Source organism: Hippopotamus amphibius, chromosome 2 (assembly GCF_030028045.1).
Source record: "Hippopotamus amphibius kiboko isolate mHipAmp2 chromosome 2, mHipAmp2.hap2, whole genome shotgun sequence".
NCBI classification, from domain to species: domain Eukaryota; kingdom Metazoa; phylum Chordata; class Mammalia; order Artiodactyla; family Hippopotamidae; genus Hippopotamus; species Hippopotamus amphibius.
This window is the reverse complement of record NC_080187.1, coordinates 44,081,663-44,104,257: the sequence shown is the minus strand read 5'-3', so window position 1 is coordinate 44,104,257 and position 22,595 is coordinate 44,081,663. Positions and strand designations below refer to the sequence as shown.

The 22,595-nt window shown below is 36.7% G+C and overlaps 1 protein-coding gene across 3 annotated transcripts in view; it reads left to right on the top strand.

The window, feature by feature from the left end:
• Positions 1-22,595, top strand: part of VPS13A (vacuolar protein sorting 13 homolog A) — a 261,903-nt gene that overhangs the window by 125,760 nt on the left and 113,548 nt on the right. For all 3 annotated transcript variants that reach the window (XM_057725285.1, XM_057725287.1, XM_057725286.1), the window contains 2 exons: positions 18,870-19,017; positions 21,901-22,051. In XM_057725285.1, coding sequence (XP_057581268.1) covers positions 18,870-19,017; positions 21,901-22,051 — 299 coding nt within the window. The remainder of the gene's footprint in view (positions 1-18,869; positions 19,018-21,900; positions 22,052-22,595) is intronic.

Genomic DNA, 22,595 nt, shown 5'->3' with positions numbered 1-22,595 from the left:
AACATACACACAGTAGAGTACAATCTTATGTATTCACTCTGCATAGGATTAGGAATTAGGGGAATAAATGAATATCTAGACAGTTCCAGAACTGTCTAGATATTCTAGATATGCTATTTCTAATCACCTATTCTTGATTTAATGCCCTATTCCTTTTACAACCTGGATTCACCTCTACTTAAACGTCTCACTTGCTCTTTTATTTTTCTGTAATTTTTCTTTGATCTCATTCTATTTATTTTTTCCTTTTATTTTTGCTACTTCTCTTTGGCCTCTGGCAGGTCTGTCTCCCTCCTGCCATTCTTTCCATCAACTGAATGTTTTTAAAACAGCTTTATTGGGATATAATTAGCATATAATAAACTGCATACTCTAAAGTATACAGTTTGATAAGTTTGACATGTATACACTTGTGATAGTTTGAGTACAGTTGTATTAATTCTTACTTAAATATTAGGCAGAATTCACCAGTGAAGCCATTGGGGCTGGTATTTGCTTCTGGGAGATTTTTCACTACAATTTCCATTTCTTTAGTAAACTTGGGAGTATTCCAGTTAATTACTTTTTGAGTGATCATTAATTTTTTTCAAGATGTGTCTGTTTCACCTACATTGTAGAGTTTTGTGACATAAAGTTCATAATATTCTCTTCTTATTCATTAATATCTATATTGATGTTACCTTCCCCATTCTTGATATTTATAATTTATACCTTTTTATTAATCAGTCTGGCTAGAGGTTTATCAGTTTTATTGATCTTTCTTTTCCTATGGAATAACTGGATATCCATTATTTTTTCCCTTCCAGTTTTATTGACATACAGCACTGTATAAGTTTAAGCTGTAAACATAATGATTTGACTTATATCATGAAATGATTACTGCCTAAGTTTAGTAAACATCTGTCATCTTCTATAGATACAAAATTAAAGGAATAGAAAAAATTTTTTCTTATGATGAGAACTCAGGATTTACTCTGTTAACAATTTCCATATGTAACATCCAACAGTGTTAATTATATTTATCATGTTGTACACTATATCCCTAGTACTTATGTATCTTATAACTGGTGGTTTGTACCTTTGACTACCTTCATCCAGTTAGCCCTCCTCTTACCCCTTGCCTCCAGTAACCACAGATCTTATTCCTTTTTCTATGAGTTAGTTTTTGAAGTATAATTGACCTACAGAACTATGTTGGTTCCTGTTACGCAACATAGTGATTAGTATTTCTTTTTTTTTAAATAAATTTATTTATTTATTTATTTATTTATTGGCTGTTTTGGGTCTTTGTTGCTGCACGTGCGCTTTCTCTGTTTGTGGCAAGCAGGGGCTACTCTGCATCGTGGTGCGCAGGTTCCTCATTTTGATGGCTTCTCTTGTTTGGAGCATGGACTCTAGGTGCGTGGGCTTCAGTAGTTGCGGCACATGGGCTTAGTTGCTCTGCGACATGTGGAATCTTCCTGGAGCAGGGATCGAACCTGTGTCCCCTGCATTGGCACGCAGATTCTTAATCACTGTGCCCTAGAAAGTCCCCAGTATTTCTATACATTCCAAAATGATCATCATGGTAAGTCTCTAGTTACCATCTGTCACCATATAAAGATATTATATAATTACTGACTGTATTCTGCACACTACATTTCATAGTTGTGACTCATTAATCTTTTACCTGAAAGTTTATACCTCTTAATCTTCCACACTTATTTCTCTCCTCCCGCCACAGTCAAGCCCCTGTTTGTTCTCTGTATCTATGACTCTGTTTTCTCTTTTGTTATGTTTCTTCATTTGTTTTATTCTTTAAATTCCATTTGTAAGTGAAATCATACAGTATTTATCTCACTTCTTTCCCTTAACATAATATCCTCTAGGTCCATACATGTTGTCACAAATGGCAAGATTTCATTCTTCTTTTTTTTTAATGTCTGAGTAATATTTCATTGTGCATGTGTGTATGTTTATATATAGTGTATACATTCATACACACCACATCTTCTTTATCCATTTATCTGCTGATGAATACTCAGATAGTTTCCATATCTTGGCTACTGTAAATAATGCTGTGATGAACTTAGGGGTATGTATATCTTTTCAAGTTGGTGTTTTCATTTTGTTTGGGTAAATTCTCAGTAATGGAATTGCTGGGTAGGGCCAGTTCCTGACAAAGCTGGCTGCGGTGTTCAAGGTGTCCGAGAGTTAGTGTCGTCCCTGAGGTGGGCAGGACCAGATATTAGGGTGGTTGAGAGGCTCAAGGTGTCCCAGAGCTGGTGTTGGGCCGCTGGTGGGCAGTGCTGGGGCCCAGTGGTCCCATGCCTGGTGTCTGCCCGCTGTGGGGGGGTCAGGTCATGTCCTTGGGGGGAGCGGTGCTGGCCTGCTGGTGGTGAGTGCTTGGTCCTGTGGTCTCTTGCCATAGAGCCTGGTGGTACCAGAGCTGGCGTCAGCTCACAGGTGTCAGGGCTGGGTCCTCGGGCAGCTAGGAGCTCAGGGGGTCCTATGGAAGTTGGCTTGCTGGTAGGTGGAGCTGTGTCCATGCTCAGCTAGCTTCTTGGTGTGGGATGTCCCAGAACTGATGCCTACTGACTGGTGGGCTGGTGCGGGTCCAGAGTTGATGAGCTAAAGGGAGAATTCCAAAATGTTGCTGGCTTGCAGTATTGTCCTCATGGTTGAATGAGCACCCAAAAGTGGCTTCTGCCAGCATCTGTGTCCCCAGCATGAGTACAGAAGCTTTCTGCTTCTCTGGGAGGCTCTCTAATATCAGCACGTGGGTCTGATTCAAGCTCCTTTTATTTTATTTTATTTTTTTTATTATTATTTTTTTTGGGGGGGTACACCAAGTTCAATCATCTGTTTTTATACACATATCCCCGTATTCCCTCCCTCTCTTGACTCCCCCCACACCCTCCCTTGAGTCCCCCCCCTCCTCCCCCTCCCAGTCCTTTAAGGCATCTTCCATCCTCGAGTTGAACACCCTTTGTTATACAACAACTTCCCACTGGCTATCTATTTCAAGCTCCTTTTAAATTACTGCTTCTTCCCTTGATCTCCAAACATGTGAGATTTTGTGTGCACCCTTTAAGAGTGGACTCTGTTTCCTACTGCCCTCTGACTCTCCCAAAAGTATGTCCCACTGGTCTTCAAAACCAGTCGTTCTGGGAACTCTAGGCTGGGCAGCCTGGTGAGGAGGGTTGTACCCCTGATTCCTTAGAGAGAACTTCTGCAATTATAACTCCTCCCATTTGTGGCCTACCTGGGGGTATGGTTCTTTACTATACTGTGTCTACACTCCTCCTACCTATCTTGTCGTGCTTCCTTCTTATATCTTTAGTTTTTTTAAATAGCTTTTCTGCTAGTCTTCAGGTCATTCTCATTGATAGTTACCCTGTAAATAGTTGTAATTTCGGTGTGCCCCTGAGAGAAGGTGATTTTTTTTTTTCTGCCTAGTATCTCTCTCTCTCTCTCTCTCTCTTTTTTAAGCTCTTTATTGGAGTATAATTGCTTTATACTGTTGTTCCAGTTTCTGCTGTACAACAGGGTGAATCAGCTGTATTTATACATATATCTTCATATCCCCTCCCTTTCACAACTCCTTCCCACTCTCCTTATCTCACCCCTCTAAGTCATCACCCATCATCAAGTTGATCTCCTTGTGTCATGCAGCAGCTTCCCACTCACTGTCTACATTTGGTGGTGTATATACGTCAGTGCTACTCTCTCGCTTTTGTCCCAGCTTCCTCTTCACCCCACGCCCTACCCCATATCCTCAAGTCCGTTCTCTGCATCTGCATCTTTATCTTTATTCTTGCCCTGCCACTGGGTTCATCAGTACCATTTTTTTAGATTCCATATATATGAGTTAGCATATGGTATTTGTTTTTCTCTTTCTGGCTTACTTCACTGTGTATGACAGACTCTAGGTCCATCCACCTTACTGCAAATAACTCAATTTCATTCCTTTTTTATTGCTGAGTAGTATTCTATTGTATATATGTGCCACATCTTCTTTATCCACTCATCTGTTGATGGACATTTAGGTTGCTTTCATGTCCCGGCTATTGTAAATAGTGCTGCAGTGAACATTGTGGTACATGAATCTTTTTGAATTATGGTTTTCTCTGGGTATATGCCCAGTAGTGGGATTCTTGGGTCATATGGTAGTTCTATTTTTAGTTTTTTAAGGAACCTCCATACTGTTTTTTATAGTGGTTGTACCAGTTTACATTCCCACCAACAGTACAGGAAGGTTCCCTTTTCTCCACAGTCTCTGCAGCATTTATTGTTCCTAGATTTTTTGATGATGGCCATTCTGACTGGTGTGAGGTGATACCTCATTGTAGTTTTGATTTGCATTTCTCTGATGATGTTGAGCATCTTTTCATGTGTTTGTTGGCCATCTGTATGGCTTCTCTGGAGAAATGTCTGTTTAGGTCTTCTGCCCATTTTTGGATGGGGTTATTTGTTTTTTGGATGGGGTTATTTGTTTTTTTGATATTGAGCTGCAGGAGCTGCTTGCATATTTTGGAGATTAATCCTTTGTCAGTTGCTTCATTGGCAAATATTTTCTCCCACTCCAAGGGTTATCTTTTCATTGTATTTATGATTTCGAGGAGGTGATCTTAGAGTCTTCCTATTCCTCTGTCTTGGCCATTCCCTGGCTATGCATTCTAGAAAGTTCAGTTTTATTGCTCTTAAAGCACCAGCTTTTGGTTTTCTCTCTTCTTTCTCTGTTTTCTCTTTCATTGATATCTGCTTTGATATTTATTATTCCTTTTGCTTACTTTAATTTTGCTCTTTTTCTAAGTTTCTTTAAGTGGTGGCTCAGATGCTTGATTTGAACATTTCTAGTGTAGGCATTTATTGCTAAAATTTTGGAATTCTCTGTAGCTCTGTCCTCTCTGACATTTTACCATATGAACTCTAGCTGTGTTGGTTTCCCTGGACTCTCAGCTCTGTTTTCTTAATTCATGGACTTTACTGGTTATTTCTTGGCTTATCCATCCTCCTGCTTTTCCATGACCTTTAAATTATCTCAAAACAATTAAAGTTGGGGCAATCATAGGGCTCATCTTGTTTTTTCTTGTGTCTCAGTAATCACTGTCCATTGCCTGATGTCCTGTATCTTGAAAATCATTTTTTAATATATTTTGTTTGTGTGTCTTTGTGGGGGGAAGGAGGAATTGTTTCAGGCAGGAGAGTAGATCTAGTTCATGTTATTTCTTCTTAGATGGAAGGAGAAATTTCCATAAATTGAATATTTGAGTATTTATTAAGCATGTAATATATCCCAGGCAGTGTGCTAGGAACATGAACTATCATAGTGAGCAGTCTTTACAAGGGTGAATAAATAGTACCTACCTCATTGGATTGTTGAGACAGGTTCTATTTAATGAATTTAATGAGCTGATGCATAAAAACAGGATCATATTTAGATTCTGGAAGGGTTGTAGAAAATAGGTCAAAAGGAGAAAAAACTGGAAGCTGAAAGAATGATTTGCTAACTGTTGGAGTAATTCACGTAAGAATTATATGTGATTTAGTATAGGATAAGGAAATGAGATAGGAGACTAACCAGTTGTGACAAATTTGAGAAGTAGAATTAAAGGTAGCTGATTATTAAATGGGTATCAGGGTTAAAAGAGAGTAGTTAAAATTGACTTCAACTTGCAGGTTTGTAAAATTCAGTATTTGGTAATAATGCAGTTCAGCAAGATATGACAGAGCAATGCAGGAAAAAAAACAGTAGAATGAAGATATTAACAAATTCTCTAATGGGTAAAGTAACTTTAAAGTGCTTACATGACTTTTATATGAAGATATCTAGAATCAGATCTGGAAAGCACCTGGATATAGTGTCTGGATATTAGAGAGTGTTTGGATTTCTAGATTTGGGAGTCTTTAAAAATATTTAGCTAGTTATAGAAGCCATTAAAGTGAGTAAGATCACACAGAATTTGAAGAGTCGAACATGTGGGGCAGAATACTGAGAAGTGTCAATGGTTAAAGAATGGCAGAAGAAAAACCTCCAAAAGAGGTTAAGATGGAGCAAGCAGAAAGATGGAAAGGGAACCAGGAGAATTTATTGAGGTAGCCTTGAGGGTCATGTTGGTATTGTTAAACATGAATTAACGGTATATGATATTTTTTCATGTAGTACTTGGCTATTTGGTATTTGGAATCCAACAGTCAGTTGGATTCGGGCAAGACAATTTTTAAGAAGCAGGTGACTGAAGATAATGGGACAGGATTTTAAATATTGAACGTCATGTTGATGGATAATAGGGAGGGAAGAAATTGAAGACAAGAGGATACTGATAGACTAAAGAAATATAGAGAGTGTTTTATACACTGGAGATTCAGTAGTCTCAGAGTCTTCAAAAATGAACACTGACTAGTTATTGGTAGATTATAGCAAGGATAGAAGGTGGTTAACGTGGATGGTGTTACTGATAAAGGAGTAGAAAAGAGAGTGGAGAAGCATCATTCCAAATTAAGAAAAATGTTTTCTCTCCCTTAACCCTGAGATAGATACAGTGTTGGAGAGATATCAGACTTTATTTAATAGAGCTTCAAGGAATGCTGGGTTTCAGTTAAGATAAGAAATGAATGATACATTTAGTGAAGACATTGGAAAGTGTAGAATGACTTGTTTAGCCAACTCCAGGGATTTTAGAAATTACAGGGAAATATTGATGTTAGAGACTTCTATTTTAATAATAGCTTATAGACATATACTAAAAATATAATATTTATGCATTTGTATTTCTTTTTATAAATTTACTTATTTATTTGATTTATTGGCTGTGTTGGGTCCTCGTTGCTGCACATGGGCCTTCTCTAGTTGATGCGAGCAGGGGCTACTCCCCATTGTGGTGCGTGGGCTCCTCATTGCAGTGCCTTCTCTTGTTGTGGAGCATAGGCTCTAGGCACACGGGCTCAATAGTTGTGGCTCATGAGCTCTAGAGGACAGGCTCAACAGTTGTGGCGCATGGGCTTCATTGCACTGCAGCATATGGGAATCTTCCCAGGGCAGGGATCGAACCCATGTCCCCTGCATCGGCAGGCAGATTCTTAACCACTGCGCCACCTAGGAAGTCCCCTATGCATTCGTATTTAATCACATCTTGTTCGACTTCAAGAAATGATGTAGATACATCTTCTGTTCAAACATAGCTTTGGAAGTTCTAGCCACAGCAATCAGATAAGAAAAAGGAATAAAAAGTATCCAAATTGGAAGGGAAGAAGTAAAATTGTCCTTACATGCAGATGATATGTTACTATATATAGAAAAACCTAAAGACTCCACACAGAAACTACTAGAACTGATAAATTCAGCAAGGTAGCAGGATGCAAAAATTAACATACAGAAATTGGTTTCATTTCTTTACACCAACAATGAAGTATGAGGAAGGGAATGTAAAAAAAAAAAAAAATCCCTTTTAAAATCACACCCCCAAAAATAAAATGCCTAGGAACAGACCTGACCAAGGAGGTGAAAGACTTATATGCTGAGAAGTATAAAACATTAATAAAGGAAATTGAAGATGATTTGAAGAAATGGAAAGATACCCCATGTTCTTTGATTGGAAGAATTAATATTGTTCAAATGGCCATACTACCCAAAGCAATCTACAGATTTAATGTGATCCTTATCAACTTACCCATGACATTTTTCACAGAATTAGAACACATAATCCTAAAATTCATATGGAACCATAAAAGACCCAGAATTGCCAAAGCAATCCTGAAGAAAAAGAACACAGTATAACCCTCCCAGACTTCAGACAATCCTACAAATCTACAGTAATCAAAACAGCATGGTACTGGGACAAAAACAGACATATGGATCATTGGAACAGAATAGAGAGCCCAGACATCCACATACTTATGGTCAATTAATCTTCAACAAAGGAGGCAAGTATATACAGTGGGGAAAAGACAGTCTCTTCAGCAAGTGGTGTTGGGAAAGCTGGACACCCACATGTATATCAATGAAGTTAGAACACACCTTCTCACCATACACAAAAATAAACTCAAAATGGCTTAAAGACTTCAACATAAGACATGACACCATAAAACATAAAACTCCTAGAAGAAAACATAGGCAAAACATTCTCTGACATAAATTGTACCAGTGTTTTCTTAGGTCAGTCTCCAAAGGCAATAGAATTAAAAACAAAAACAAATGGGACCTAATCAAACTTACAAGCTTTTGCACAGCAAAGGAAACCTTAGTCAGAATGGAAAGACAACCTACAGAATGGGAGAAGATATTTGCAAATGATGCATCTCAGAAGAGCTTATTTTCCAAAATATACAAACAGCTCATATACCTCAAAAACAAACAAACAACCCAATCCAAAAATGGGCAGAAGACCTAAATAGACATTTCTCCAAAGAAGAACGACAGATGGCCAGAAGGCACATGAAAAGATGCTCAGTATTGCTAATTGTTAGAGAAATGCAAATCAAAACTACAATAAGGTACCACATCACACCAATCAGAATGGCCATCATTAGAGTGTCTAGAAATAACAAATGCTGGAGAGGCTATGGAGAAAAGGGAACCCTCCTACAGAGTCGGTGGGAATGTAAGTTGGTGCAACTGCTGTGGAAAACAGCATGGAGGTTCCTCAGAACACTAAAACTAGAACTACCATATGATCCAGCAATCCCACTCCTGGGCATATATCCATATAAAACTATAATTCAAAAAGATATGTGCACCCCTGTGTTCATAGCAACACTATTCACAATAGCCAAGAAATGGAAACAACCTAAATGTCCATTGATAGATGAATAGATAAAGAAGACATGGTACATGTACACAATAGAATACTACTCAGCCAGAGGGGAATCAAGATGGAGGAGTAGGAGGATGTACGCTCACTCCCTCTTGCAAGAGCATTGGAATTACAACTAACTGCTGAACAATCGTCAACAGAAAGACACTGGAACTCACCAAAAAAAAACACCCCACATCCAGAGACAAAGGAGAAACCACAATGAGATGGTAGGAGGGTTGTAGTCGCGTTAAAATCATATCCCATAAATGCTGGGTGGGTGACTCACAAGCTGGAGAACAGTTATACTGCAGAAGTCCACCCACTAAGGTGAGGGTTCTGAGACCCACGTCAGGCTTCCCAACCTGGGAGTCCCGCAATGGGAGGAGGAATCCCCAGAGAATCAGACTTTGAAAGCCAGCGGGATTTGATTGCAGGACCTCCACAGGACTGGGGGAAATGGAGACTCCACTCTTGGAGGGCACACAAAAAAGTGTGCTCACCAGGACCCAGGAGGAAGGAGCTGTGACCCCATAGGAGACTGAACCAGACCTACATGCTGGTGTTGGGGGGTTGCCTGCAGAGGTGGGGGGCAGCTTTGGCTCACCAAGGAGATAGGGGCACTGGTGGCAGGGTTTCTGGGAAGTGCTCATTGGCGTGAGCCCTCCCAGAGTCTGCCATTAGCCCCACCAAAGAGCCTGTAAGCTCCAGTGCTGGGCAGCCTCAGGCCAAACATCAAACAAGGTGGGAACACAGCCCCCACCCATTGGCAGACACGCAGATTAAAGTGTCACTGAGCTCCGCCCACCCAGCTCAACCCACCCTCAGTCCCTCCCATCAGGAAGCACACACGAGCCCCCTAGACAGCTTCCTCCACAAGAGGGCAGACAGCAGAATCAAGCAGTGTCAGCAGTATCTCATCTTGTGGAACTGAAAACCACAGCCACAGAAAGAGAAAATGAAAAGGCAAAGGACTTTGTAATAGATGAAGGGACAAGATAAAATGCCAGAAAAACAACTAAATGAACAGGAGATAGGTACCCTTCTAGAAAAAGAATTCAGAATAATGATGGTGAAGATGATCCAGGACTTTGAAAAAAGATTAGATGCAAGGATCAGAAAGTTGCAAGAAAAGTTTACCAAAGACCTAGAAGAATTAAAGAGCAAACAGAGATATGCAACACAATAACTGAAATGAGAAGTACACTAGAAGGAAACAATAGCAGATTAACTGAGGCAGAAGAGCGAATAAGTGAGCTGAAAGACAGAATGGTGATAATCACTGATGCGGAAAAGAATAAAGAAAAAAGAATGAGAAGAACTGAAGATAGCCTAAGAGACCTTTAGGACAACATTAAATGCACCAACATTTGCATTATAGGGGTCCCAGAAGGAGAAGAGAGAGAGAAAGGATCCAAGAAAATATTGGAAGGATTATAGTTGAAAACTTCCTTAACATGGGAAAGGAAATAGCTACCCAAGTGCAGGAAGCTCAGAGAGTCCCAGGCAGGATAAACCCAAGGAGAAACACGCCAAGACATATAGTAGTCAAACTGACAAAAATTAAAGACAGAGAAAAGTTATTAAAAGCAACAAGGGAAAAACGACAAAGAACATACAAGGGAACTCCCATAAGGGTAACAGCTGATTTCTCAGCAGAAACTCTGCAAGCCAGAAGGGAGTGGCACGATATATTTCAAGTGCTGAAAGGGAAGAACCTACAACCAAGAATACTCTACCCAGCAAGGATCTCATTCAGATTTGATGGAGAAATCAAAAGCTTTACAGACAAGCAATAGTTAAGAGAATTCAGCACCACCAAACCAGCCCTACAACAAATGCTAAAGGAATTTCTCTAAGTGGGAAACATAAGAGAAGAAAAGTAACTACAAAAATGAACACAAAGCAGTTAAGAAAATGGTAATAGGAACATACATATCGATAATGACCTTGAATGTAAATGGACTAAATGCACCAACCAAAAGACACAGACTGGCTGAATGGATACAAAAACAAGACCCATATATATGCTGTCTACAAGAGACTCACTTCAGACCTAGGGACACATACAGATGGAAAGTGAGGGGATGGAAAAAGATATTCCATGCAAATGGAAATCAAAAGAAAGCTGGAGTAGCAATACTCATATCAGAAAAAACAGACTTTAAAATAAAAAATGTTACAAGAGACAAGAAAGGACATTACATAAAGATCAAGGGATCAATCCAAGAAGAAGAGATAACAATTATAAATATATATGCACCCAGTATAGGAGCATCTCAATATATAAGGCAAATGCTAACAGCTATGAAAGAGGAAATCGACCATAACACAATCATTGTGGGGGACTTTAACACCCCACTTACACCAATGGACAGATCATCCAGACAGAAAATTAATAAGGAAGCACAAGCTTTACATGACACAATAAATCAGCTTGATTTTATAGGTATCTATAGGACATTACATCCAAAAACAGCAGATTACATGTTCTTCTCAAGTGCACATGGAACATTCTCCAGGATCACATTTTGGGTCATAAATCAAGCCTTAGTAAATTCAAGAAAATTGAAATCATATCAAGCATCTTTTCTGACCACAACGCTATGAGATTAGATATCAATTACAGGAAAAAAACTATAAAAAACACAAACACATGGAGGCTAAACAATACTAAGTAACCAACAGATCACTGAAGAAATCAAAGAGGAAATCAAAAAATACCTAGAGACAAATGACAATGAAAACACAACGATCCAAAACCTATGGGATGCAGCAAAGGCAGTTCTAAGAGGGAAGTTTATAGCAATACAAACCTACCTCAAGAAACAAGAAACATCCCAAATAAACAATCTGACCTTACACCTAAAGAAACTAGAGAAAGAAGAGCAAACACAACCCAAAGTTAGTAGATGCAGAGAAATCATAAAGATCGGAGCAGAAATAAATGAAATACAAAGAAAGAAAACAATAGCAAAAATCAGTGAAACTAAAAGCTGGTTCTTTGAGAAGATAAAATTGATAAACTTCTAGCAAGACTGATGAAGAAAAAGAGGGAGAGGACTCAAATGAAATTAAAAATGAAACAGGAGAAGTTACAATGGACACCACAGAAATAAAATGCACCATAAGCGACTACTACAAGCAACTATATGCCAATAAAATGGACAATGTGGATGAAGTGGACAGATTCTTAGAAAGGTATAACCTTCCAAGACTGATTGAGGAAGAAATAGAAAATAAGAACAGACCAATCACAAGTCATGAAATTGAAACTGTGATTAAAAATCTCCCAGCAAAAGTCCAGGACCAGATGGATTCACAGGTGAATATTATCAAACATTTAGGGAAGAGCTAACACGCATTCTTCTCAAACTCTTCCAAAACATTGCAGAGGAAGGAACACTCCCAAACTCATTTTATGAGGCCCCTATCACCCTGATACCAAAACCAGACAAAGATACTACAAGAAAACTACAGACCTGTATCACTGATGAATTTAGATGCAAAAATCCTCAACAAAATACTAGCCAACAGAATCCAACAACACATTAAAAGCATCATCCACCATGATCAAGTGGGGTTTATCCCTGGAATGCAAGAATTCTTCAATATACGCAAGTCAATTAATGTGATACACCATATTAACAAACTGAAAGATAAAAACCATCTCAATAGATGCAGAAAAAGCTTTTGACAAAATTCAGCACCCATTTATGAGAAAAACTCTCCAGAAGGTGGACATAGAGGGAACCTACCTCAACATAATAAAGGCCATATATGACAAACCCACAGCAAACATCATTCTCAATGGTGAAAAACTGGAAGCATTCCCTCTAAGGTCAGGAACAAGACAAGGATGTCCACTCTCACCACTACTATTCAGCATAGTTTGGAAGTCCTTGCCACAGCAATCAGAGAAGAAAAAGAAAGAAAAGAAATCCAAATTGGAAAGAAGTGGTAACACTGTGATTGTTCGCAGATGACATGATACTATGCATAGAAAATGCTAAAGATGCCACCAGAAAACTACTCGAGCTAATCAATGAATTTGGTAAAGTTGCAGGATACAAAATTAACACACAGAAATTTCTTGCATTTCTATACACTAACAATGAAAGATCAGAAAGAGAAATTAAGGAAACAATCACATTCACCATTGCAAAAAAAAAAAGAATAAAATACCTCGGAATAAACCTAACCAAGAAGGTAAAAGACCTGTACTCAGAAAACCATAAGACACTAATGAAAGAAATCAAAGAAGACACAAACAGATGGAGGGACATACCATGTTCTTGGATTGGAAGAACAAACATTGTGAAAATGACTGTACCCAAAGCAATTTACAGATTCAATGCAATCCTGATTACCAATGGCATTTTTCACAGAATTAGAACAAGAAATTTTACGATTTGTATGGAAACACAAAAGACCCTGAATAGCCAAAGCAATCTTGAGAAGGAAAGACGGAGTTGGTGGAATCAGGCTTCCTGATTTCAGGGTATACTATAAGGCTACAGTGATCAAGACAGTATGGTACTGGCACAAAAACAGAAATATAGATCAACGGAACAGGATAGAAAGCCCAGAGATAAACTACAGTCAACTAATCTATGACAAAGGAGGCACGGATATACAGTGGAGAAAAGGCAGCCTCTTCAATAAGTGGTGCTGGAAAAATTGGTCAACTTCATGTAAAAGAACGAAATTAGAACACTTCGTAACACCATACACAAAAATAAACTCCAAATGGATTAAAGACCTAAATGTAAGGCCAGACGCTATAAAACTCCTAGAGGAAAACCTAGGAAGAACTCTCTTCTACGTAAATAACAACAGGATCTTTTTTGATCCCCCCCCCTCCCAGAGTCATGGAAATAAAACAAAAATAAAGGGACCTTATGAAACTTCAAAGCTTCTGCACAGCAAAGGAAACTCTAAGCAAGACGAAAAGACAACCCTCAGAATGGGAGAAAATATTTGCAAATGAATCAACAGACAAAGGATTAATCTCCAAAATATATGAACAGTTCATCCAGTTCAATATGAAAAAAGAACCCAATCAAAAAGTGGGTAGAAGGCCTAAATAGGCATTTCTCCAAAGAAGACATACAGATGGCCAAGAGGCACATGAAAAGCTGCTCAACATCACTAATTATTGGAGAAATGCAAATCAAAACTACAATGAAGTATCACCTCACACCGGTCAGAATGGGCATCATCAGAAAATCTACAAACAGTAAATGCTGGAGAGGATGTGGAGAAAGGGGAACGCTCTTGCACTGTTGGTGGGAATGTAAATTGATACAGCCACTATGGAGAACAGTATGGAGGTTCCTTGCAAAACTAAAATTAGAACTACCATATGACCCAGCAATCCCACTGCTGGGCATATACCCAGAGAACACCATAATTTCAAAAGACACATGCACTCCAATGTTCATTGCAGCACTATTTACAATAGCCAGGACATGGAAGCAACCTAAAGTCCATCAACAGATGAATGGATAAAGAAGATGTGGTACATATATACAGTGGTATGTTACTCAGTTGTTAAAAAGCAATGAAACTGGGACATTTGTAGAGACATAGACGGACCTTGAGACTGTCATACAGAGTGAAGTGAGTCAGAGAGAAACAAATATCGTATATTAACACATACATGTGAACTATAGAAAAATGATAGAAATCAGCTGGTTTACAAGGCAGACATAGAGGCCCAGATGTAGAGAACAAACATATGGATACCAAGTGGGGAAGGCAGGGAGGGTTGGGGGGGGAAATGAATTGGGAGAGTGGGATACCAAATAGTACAGTCTAAATGTATTCAGTTTATTGTATGTTAACTATCTCAATAAAAGTTCCTTAAAAAAAAAAAAAAAAAGAATACTACTCAGCCATAGAAAAGAATGAAAAAATGCCATTTGCAGCAATATGGACACAACTCGAGATTATCATACTAAGTGAAGTAAGTCAGAAAGAGAAAGACAAATACTGTATGATATCACTTATATGTGGAGTCTAAAATAAGATACAAATGAACTTATCTATGAAACAGAAACAGGACATAGAGAACAGACTGTTGTTTGCCAAGGGGGCGGCGGTTGGGGTAATAATGGAGTTGGCGGTTCGGATTAGCAGATGTAAGCTTTTATGTGTATCAGTAGATCAGATAAACAGGTTCCTACTGTATGGCACAGAGAACTGTATTCAATATCCTAAGATAAACTATAATGGAAAAGAATATATATATAAAAAGAATGTATATATCTGTATAACTGAATCACTTTGCTGTACAGCAGAAATTGACACATTTTAAATCAACCATACTTCAGTTTTAAAACATTAAAAAAAAACAATATAAATGTAGCTGTGAATTACATGTGAGTCTGTATTGCAAATATATTGTTTTTTAAGAAGAGTTCACTAAATTTTTTAGAGCATTAAGTAATAATACGTATTCTTTTGTTTTCAAAAAAATTTTTTATTTAAGAAATGCATAAAATGGTATTGAGGGATGAATCTAAAAGATTGCTGATAATATGGTCACCCAAAGATAACAACTATTAATAATTTCGTATTTTATCTATTTCATTATATCCGCACATATATTTAAGTGAAATAAGAATTTTATTGTATGTTTTGGGTTGTAAATTCCTCTTTTCCCTTAACTGTATGCTATATTTTTCCATATTATTTTGAGTGCATAGGTTTTTCTAAATATTTTAATATAATGTATAGTTTTCAAAAAATCCATTTGCAACACATATACATTATTGATACTGTGTATAAAATAGACAACTGATGGGAACATACTGTATAGCACAGGGAACTCTACCTAGTGCACTATAGTAAGGTAACTGGGAGGGAAGTCTAAAATGGAGGAGAAACCTGTATGTGTATGGCTGATTCATTTTGTTGTGTAGTGGAGGTTAGCACAACATTGTAAAGCAACCGTAGTCCAATAAAAAAAATCCATTTGCCTGTTGTTAGAAATTTGATTCTTTTTTATTGTTGTTTTAAATAGCACTATAATGATGATTAATATCTTTGTTTATCAGTAGTTATATGATTTTCCACACATTTCTTTAGGGTAATTCATTTCCGTCAGGTGAATTCCTAGAAATAGAATTATTCATTTATAGAGTAAACCAATTTTCCCTGAAATAATTTTATTGCAAAGATATTACTTTCAATATAAAATTTTAAAAAGATATTTATAATACTTCTATAAGGAAATTTGCAAAATTTAACCAAGGGCCAGAAAGAAATCTTGAATAATTGTTGAGAGAATATTTTCCTACTTCTAATGTTATAAACGTATCAATTTCTTATAAAGTAATTTATACCTTTAATGCACTGTTGGTAGAAAAAAAATTACAGCAGCAGTTCTTTTTAAAGCCTTTCAAAACTATTATAAAGTTTTTTGGAAATATAAATGGGGCAAGATATAGTAAAGATTTTTTTTTGAAAGAAAGAATTGAGATTGGGCATGAGAGAATCATAATAACATTAGAGGTACTACTAAAATATGTTAAATTTCATTTAATACTACAAAACATTACAAAACTAAAATAATTAAGATTGTGAAACAGTAGAAAACAGCAGCTGACTGTGTGTATGCCTGTGTATTATCATTGTTCATATATATTATAGTCAGTCTCCATTATTCACGGATTCCATATTTATGAATATTTCTGTTTGTTAAACTTATTTGTAACCCCAAAATCGATATTCATGGCACACTTACAGTCATTTATGGACATGCACAGAGCTGCAAGTAATTTGGGTCTCCCAAGGCCTGTGTTTCCCAGCTGAGGTGTAAATAAAGTGATGCCCTAGCCTTTTATTTCAACTCTTATGCTGTACGCAAGTGCCCTTCTTGTGTGCCATGGTTTTTGTATTTGGGGGCTTTTCCTTGGTGATTTTGCTGTTTAAAATGGCCCCAGAGCATGATGCCAGTTATAAGCATAAAAAAACTAAAGGTAAGTGAATTGTATAGTATATGAATTATCTCATTAATGCTCTTAAAAAAGAAAAAAACTATAGAGAAGGGACTTCCCTGTTGGCGCAGTGGGCAGGACTCTGTGCTCTCAATGCAGGGGGACCGGGTTCGATCCCAGGTCGGGGAACTAGATCCCACATGCATGCCACAACTGGAAGTTCACATGTCACAACTGGAAGTTAACATGCTGCAACTAAGGATCCTGCATGCCGCAACTAAGACCCAGTGCAACCAAATAAATAAATATATTTTAAAAAACAAACAAAAAAATTATGGACAAATAACACATAAGAACCAGTCATATGGTAGAGAAGAACTTGCTAATTTAAGCACTGAAGAAAGAAGAAAAGTGCTAAGGGAAAAATATCAGTTGGCTTTGACTGTATAAATATGTAAGTTTCTGAATGTTAATTACTAAAACAAAAGTATAGGAGACATAGCATATGGGGTAATTAGCAACATCTTTAGTAATGGATAAAAATGCTTAAATATTTTAAGACAGTATGAAAAAGATAATTTGAAAAACTGGTAAAGAACATGACTAGATGATTCTTTACAGGAAAAATGATAGCTGGTATATAGCTAATAGAAATGTTCAACCTCGTTAGTATTCAAGGGAATGAAAATTAATACAATGAAATGTTTGCCTATTAAATTTGGCAGATCTTAATAATGAGTAATTCTTAATCTGGGTGCAGGGAGATGGATACTCTCGTTGTTATCTGTGTATTGATCCTAAATTTGAATTCAGTTTAGCAAATAATTGAGTACACGTCGTATTGTAATCATCTGAGCCAAGTACTGCCAGTACATCAGAGAGTAAGATAAATATAGTCCATACCCTCATGAATCCTTCATTCTAATTGAAACTTGCAGACAAGACAATGACCTATTAAATGTATATTAAATAGAGTGGTAGAAAAAGTTCAGGTAGAAAAAGTACTTGTGGGTGCCCACTGGAAAGGTATGTACCTCAAATGTTGGGTAGTACCGATAAGGAAAAATTTTCCAGAGGAAGTAATCTTTTGACACAGCAGTTAATGTTTCTTGAAATTAGTCCAGAGGAAGAAATTTACTCCAAGATATGTACAAAGATAGTGATCCAAGTATTATTTATTACGTGAATTGGAAACAGCATAATTTTTTAACAGTATAAGATTGACTTAATGACTTATGGTATAGATACATATTTTAATATTCACCTGTGAAAATTGTATATGTAATATCCCTTTAAAGCTTTTGGATTCCTTAGCTTAATACCATTAAGGGAGATTGCAAGGATGCGCACACGGTAAATATAACGTTACCCTATAGTTTATTCATTAAATGGTATGATACTAGGAATGCTAGGGGATCCCTGGTGACTTCTATATGTCTCTCCGATTGAATAAGTGATATCTAAATTCTGTAGTCATAGCTAAGTTCCCTAGTTGAAAAATTGGGGATTTGCTGCCAATTAAAATTTTAATGTGTTATTGAGGAGGACCACTTTGAGATTGTCATTTCTTCAAATGGGAGGCTTCTTTGGTCACATGTCACTTGAATGGGGTATGGTAACCTACTATTTTCATCATCCCTGAGCATCAGTCCTACCCGTACTTGGGAAGGCAAATATGGTGCCACTTAATATGAAATTGTCCATATTCAACTATATTTGATCCACAGAAATAGAAATTTCGTATGGTGTAAATTGGTTTCATATAAAGTAAGGGGATATGTGGTTATCTGCTAACATTTGTAAATCAGTGAATTTATATGTTTTCATAATAAAGGTCTTGTATAATGTATGTTTATAGATAATATAGAGATAATCCTTGTTTTAGGAATTCATTGTCCAACTTGTATAATCGTATTTAAAAAATTCCTTTTTTCTTCAGTACGGAGCACTTCAGCTCAGAGAAAGTCATGTAGGTTTCTAGTGGGATGGAACATCTCTCATTTTATGTGGAAAGCCTCTTCAATTTTATTTTTCTCTTCACACACACAAAATTATTGATTTCTATTATTTGTATGTATATATAAAATGATTAATTCTTTTACTATCTGATTTCATATGCAGCTATTCAAAACAATTTTTTTTTTACTTATAGGTCTCAATTTATTAATGATACATATCAGGAAGTACTGGATCTACTATTGCCATTAAATCTTGAGGTGATTGTTGAGCGAAATCTATCCTGGGAATGGTACCAGGAAGTTCCTTGTTTCAATGTAAATGCTCAGTTAAAGCCCATGGAGGTAATTTTTGGATGCTTATTGATTTCTGTTTTGATGATTAAAAAATATTGCTTGGGGACATAAGTCATTTTGTGTGTAGAGGTTATATATTAATTACCTTGGTCAGAAATGAAATAGTAGCTATATAACCTAGAATGCATTAAATGTTTGTCATTCATTTATTCAACAAATATTTGAGTGTCTACTGTGTGTTAGACCCTGTGCTAAATATTGGAGGTTCAGTGGCAAAGAAATTGTGACATTATCTTTGGCTTCATGAAACTTACCAGTGTAATGCAGGGGTTGGTGGTGGTGGTGGTCCAGAGGTGAGATATATAGTAAAAAAGTATACAGGCACATAATTAAAATAGTTATGAATTATGGTAAATCTCAGGAAGGAAACAAATATTAGACATGGTACTGTAGTAGTCAGATATTTTAATAAAGATCTTAGGGGAGAGATCTAAGCCTGGAAATAATGATTTGGAAATCATCAGATTGTAGATGGTATTTGAAGCTATGGAAATACATGAAGTAACCTAGCAAAGGTCCTAGGAGAATGGACAGGTTGATGATGAAAATGGCAAATGGGTCAGTAACTTAGACATAACAATACTTCCCTGTTGGTTGATATTGCTTCACAGATCTCTAGTGTAACTCTCCACAAGTTCATATTTTTACCTCTTGGCTAGATGGAAGTCAAAAGTTTTGCTAAAGTGACAGCAACATATACTCTTTCTGGAAGATTTCTTTAAGAAATCTACTTAACAGATTCTCTTCCCTCCTTCCACCCCCCCACCCCCCGCCCAGTGTCCCTTTCTATTTCTCCCTATAAAGCTTACATTCAAAAAGAAAAAATTGTCATTTAAAAAATTTCAGATTTTTAACTTAAAAGTGTAGTTAGCACTTAAAACATGATGATCTCAACTGAAAATCTTTAAACTCTTAGTGTATAAGATCATATAAACTCCTTAAGTTATAGATGGGCAGTATCTTCTTAAGATAAGTAATTGAAGTCTGTTTATATTGGTGAGACAACAGTTAGAAACTTATATAACATAAGTAGCATGTTCTACCTAGCATACTGGACAGATCTTCTCCCCACTGGGCCCCGTCATTAGGCAGATTTGTGTGGGGCAGCTGGGACACCATTTTCCTTTACTCTTCTTGAGGGAGAATATTCAGATGATGTTGCAGACCTTGTGCAAATGTCCAGCTGACTTCCAGGACAGATCAAATTGGGTCTTCCCCTGCACTGATCTATCTGAATAATTAGCAACTGTTGTGGCCCACCCCCAGGTTCACACATTTGAACCCTTTTAGACATCATCCTCTGCATCACAGAGAGACTGAATTGGTTACTCTAATGCATCCAGACTAAGTACTGCAGTTGGTGATTTCTGACTTGTCAGATGTTCGGGGGTAGCACACACAGCCAGTCCTCACATGTAGGCGCCACAGATCAGCATTCCTTGGATCCTTACAGTTCTTCCAGCTTCCTGCACTGAGCTGTTTGCCAGAGTGAAGAGTGATGATTCATATCAGTGTTGGGGGGCATTCAGTATACATGCACTAATTGAAAGATGTGATTTAGAGGTTGTAATATTAAATTTCATCTTATTAATTTATATGAATATACTGTTTTTGCAGTACCTGCCAAATAATCACAAAATAAATGTTGTGAATAAATGAAAATTTAAAAAAACAAAACATAAGTAGCAGGAATAAGGTACACATGGAGTTAATCTTAAAACACTAGATTAGTTTAGCACCTTTGAAATGCAGTCAAAGGAAGCCTGATGCAAATAAAACTGTTAAATTTTGTGAAATTAAAGTTATCCCCTTGAGGTCATTAAACATCCATTTAAAACTCACAGGTCTTTTTTTTTTTTTTTTTTTTTTTTAAACTTAATCGATGTTGGATTAGAATTATCCAAAGAAATAGAACCAATAGGATATGTGTGTGTGTGTGTGTATACTCTTGATCTGGATGCAGTAGACAACTTCTTGAAGACTCTGGTTTAACCTCTCCCTGACCCTGAAGTTGAGGTCCATGAAGAGTCAAATATGTGGTCACCTAAGGTGGGCTGTGACAGCCACTAACTACTTGGGTGTGTGTTGATAGGGGAGGGCTCAATTTCATTCTAGTGGATCTGCCCCAGAAGGCAGCTGGGCATTTGTAGATGGTCTACAGCATCATATAGCGAGATAGATAGAGATATATACCATCTAGAATAATATTTGACTATATCTCTACATACTATGACCCAGTCAGGTTAACATAAAATTAACTGTGACAGCTTTCAAGACAGGTTTTATGCTGGTGGTTTTAGGCTAAATTTGCAGCACATGGAGTTTTGAGTTAGTGTGTTGCATTCTTTAAGTGGACTTACACATGATACTTAATCATTTAAGCCTCAGCTTCTTAAAAAATCTGGATTATTCTCTTTATACCTAGGGCTTTTGTGAGGTTCAGCTAAAATAATTCATGTGAAACATTGTAAGATATTTTCAGTTATATGAATTTATTATTTTTGTTTATTCTATATTTGTAAATTGAGGTGTTACTAACCAAAAAAAAAAAAAATACAAAGTGGCTGCATGAATAATGAAAAATAAAAGTTCATTTTAAAAGTTTAAAGTTAGTAGGTTAATTGCTACATTCATAACAGTAAAAGCTCATCATTATAGCTTCATTGATAACTGGCATTTAATTTAGTTCTGTATTTTATAAGGTACTAAAGATCACAGGGTCATTTCGAAAATGGAATATTCAGTTAGCAGAATTATCTAATGTGTTAAAAGCTGGTTTTATAGAGGACTGAAATGAAACAGTTGTTTTCTTGTGTGAAAATTTTTAACTTGAAATAGTAATGTTAAAATGAGCAAATCTTTTTTTAACAGTTCATTCTTAGTCAAGAAGATATAACAACTATTTTTAAAACATTGTATGGCAACATATGGTATGAAGAAGGTGACAGTACCTCATCTGGAGTAATAAAAGATCAGTCTAGTGTTACCAGTGGTGCTACTAATGCTTCACACCATTCAGGAGGTATGTTCTTAACCTTAAATTAGTCCCCTTCCTCCTTTCTTCTTTCCTTCTATCCTTTCTTTCATTCTTCCTAGTTCTAGGTTTGGGTAAAATAAGATTTATAAGTCTTTTCTATTTAGCTAATCTCATTCAGGTATTTCTGATTTGTCTGTTATTATTCTGTTAATTATATTTCTTTGAATCAAAATTCCAAATCTTGTGACAAAATTCTTTAGTATGTATTTATTCTTGTTATCCCAACTTCCCTGTAAGTCCTTATTTTCAGATTTTCTCTTCATCCCCTCCTTCTCCCTTAATCTTAGTACAGCATATGTTCCAGATGGAATATTTTATATTAATATTAGGAGTATCAAAATATTAGAGATGTCGAGAGGATGATCATTAGTAAATGATGGATTTCAACAAATATTTAGAAGATGGATGGATGGAATAGAGCAGAGGGAATCGTAACTCAGAAGAGGGCTGCATCCAATGTTAGATTTAATTTATTATGTAGAACCCTAGTTTCTAAGTTCAGCACCAGCACATAGAATTAGTTAATTAG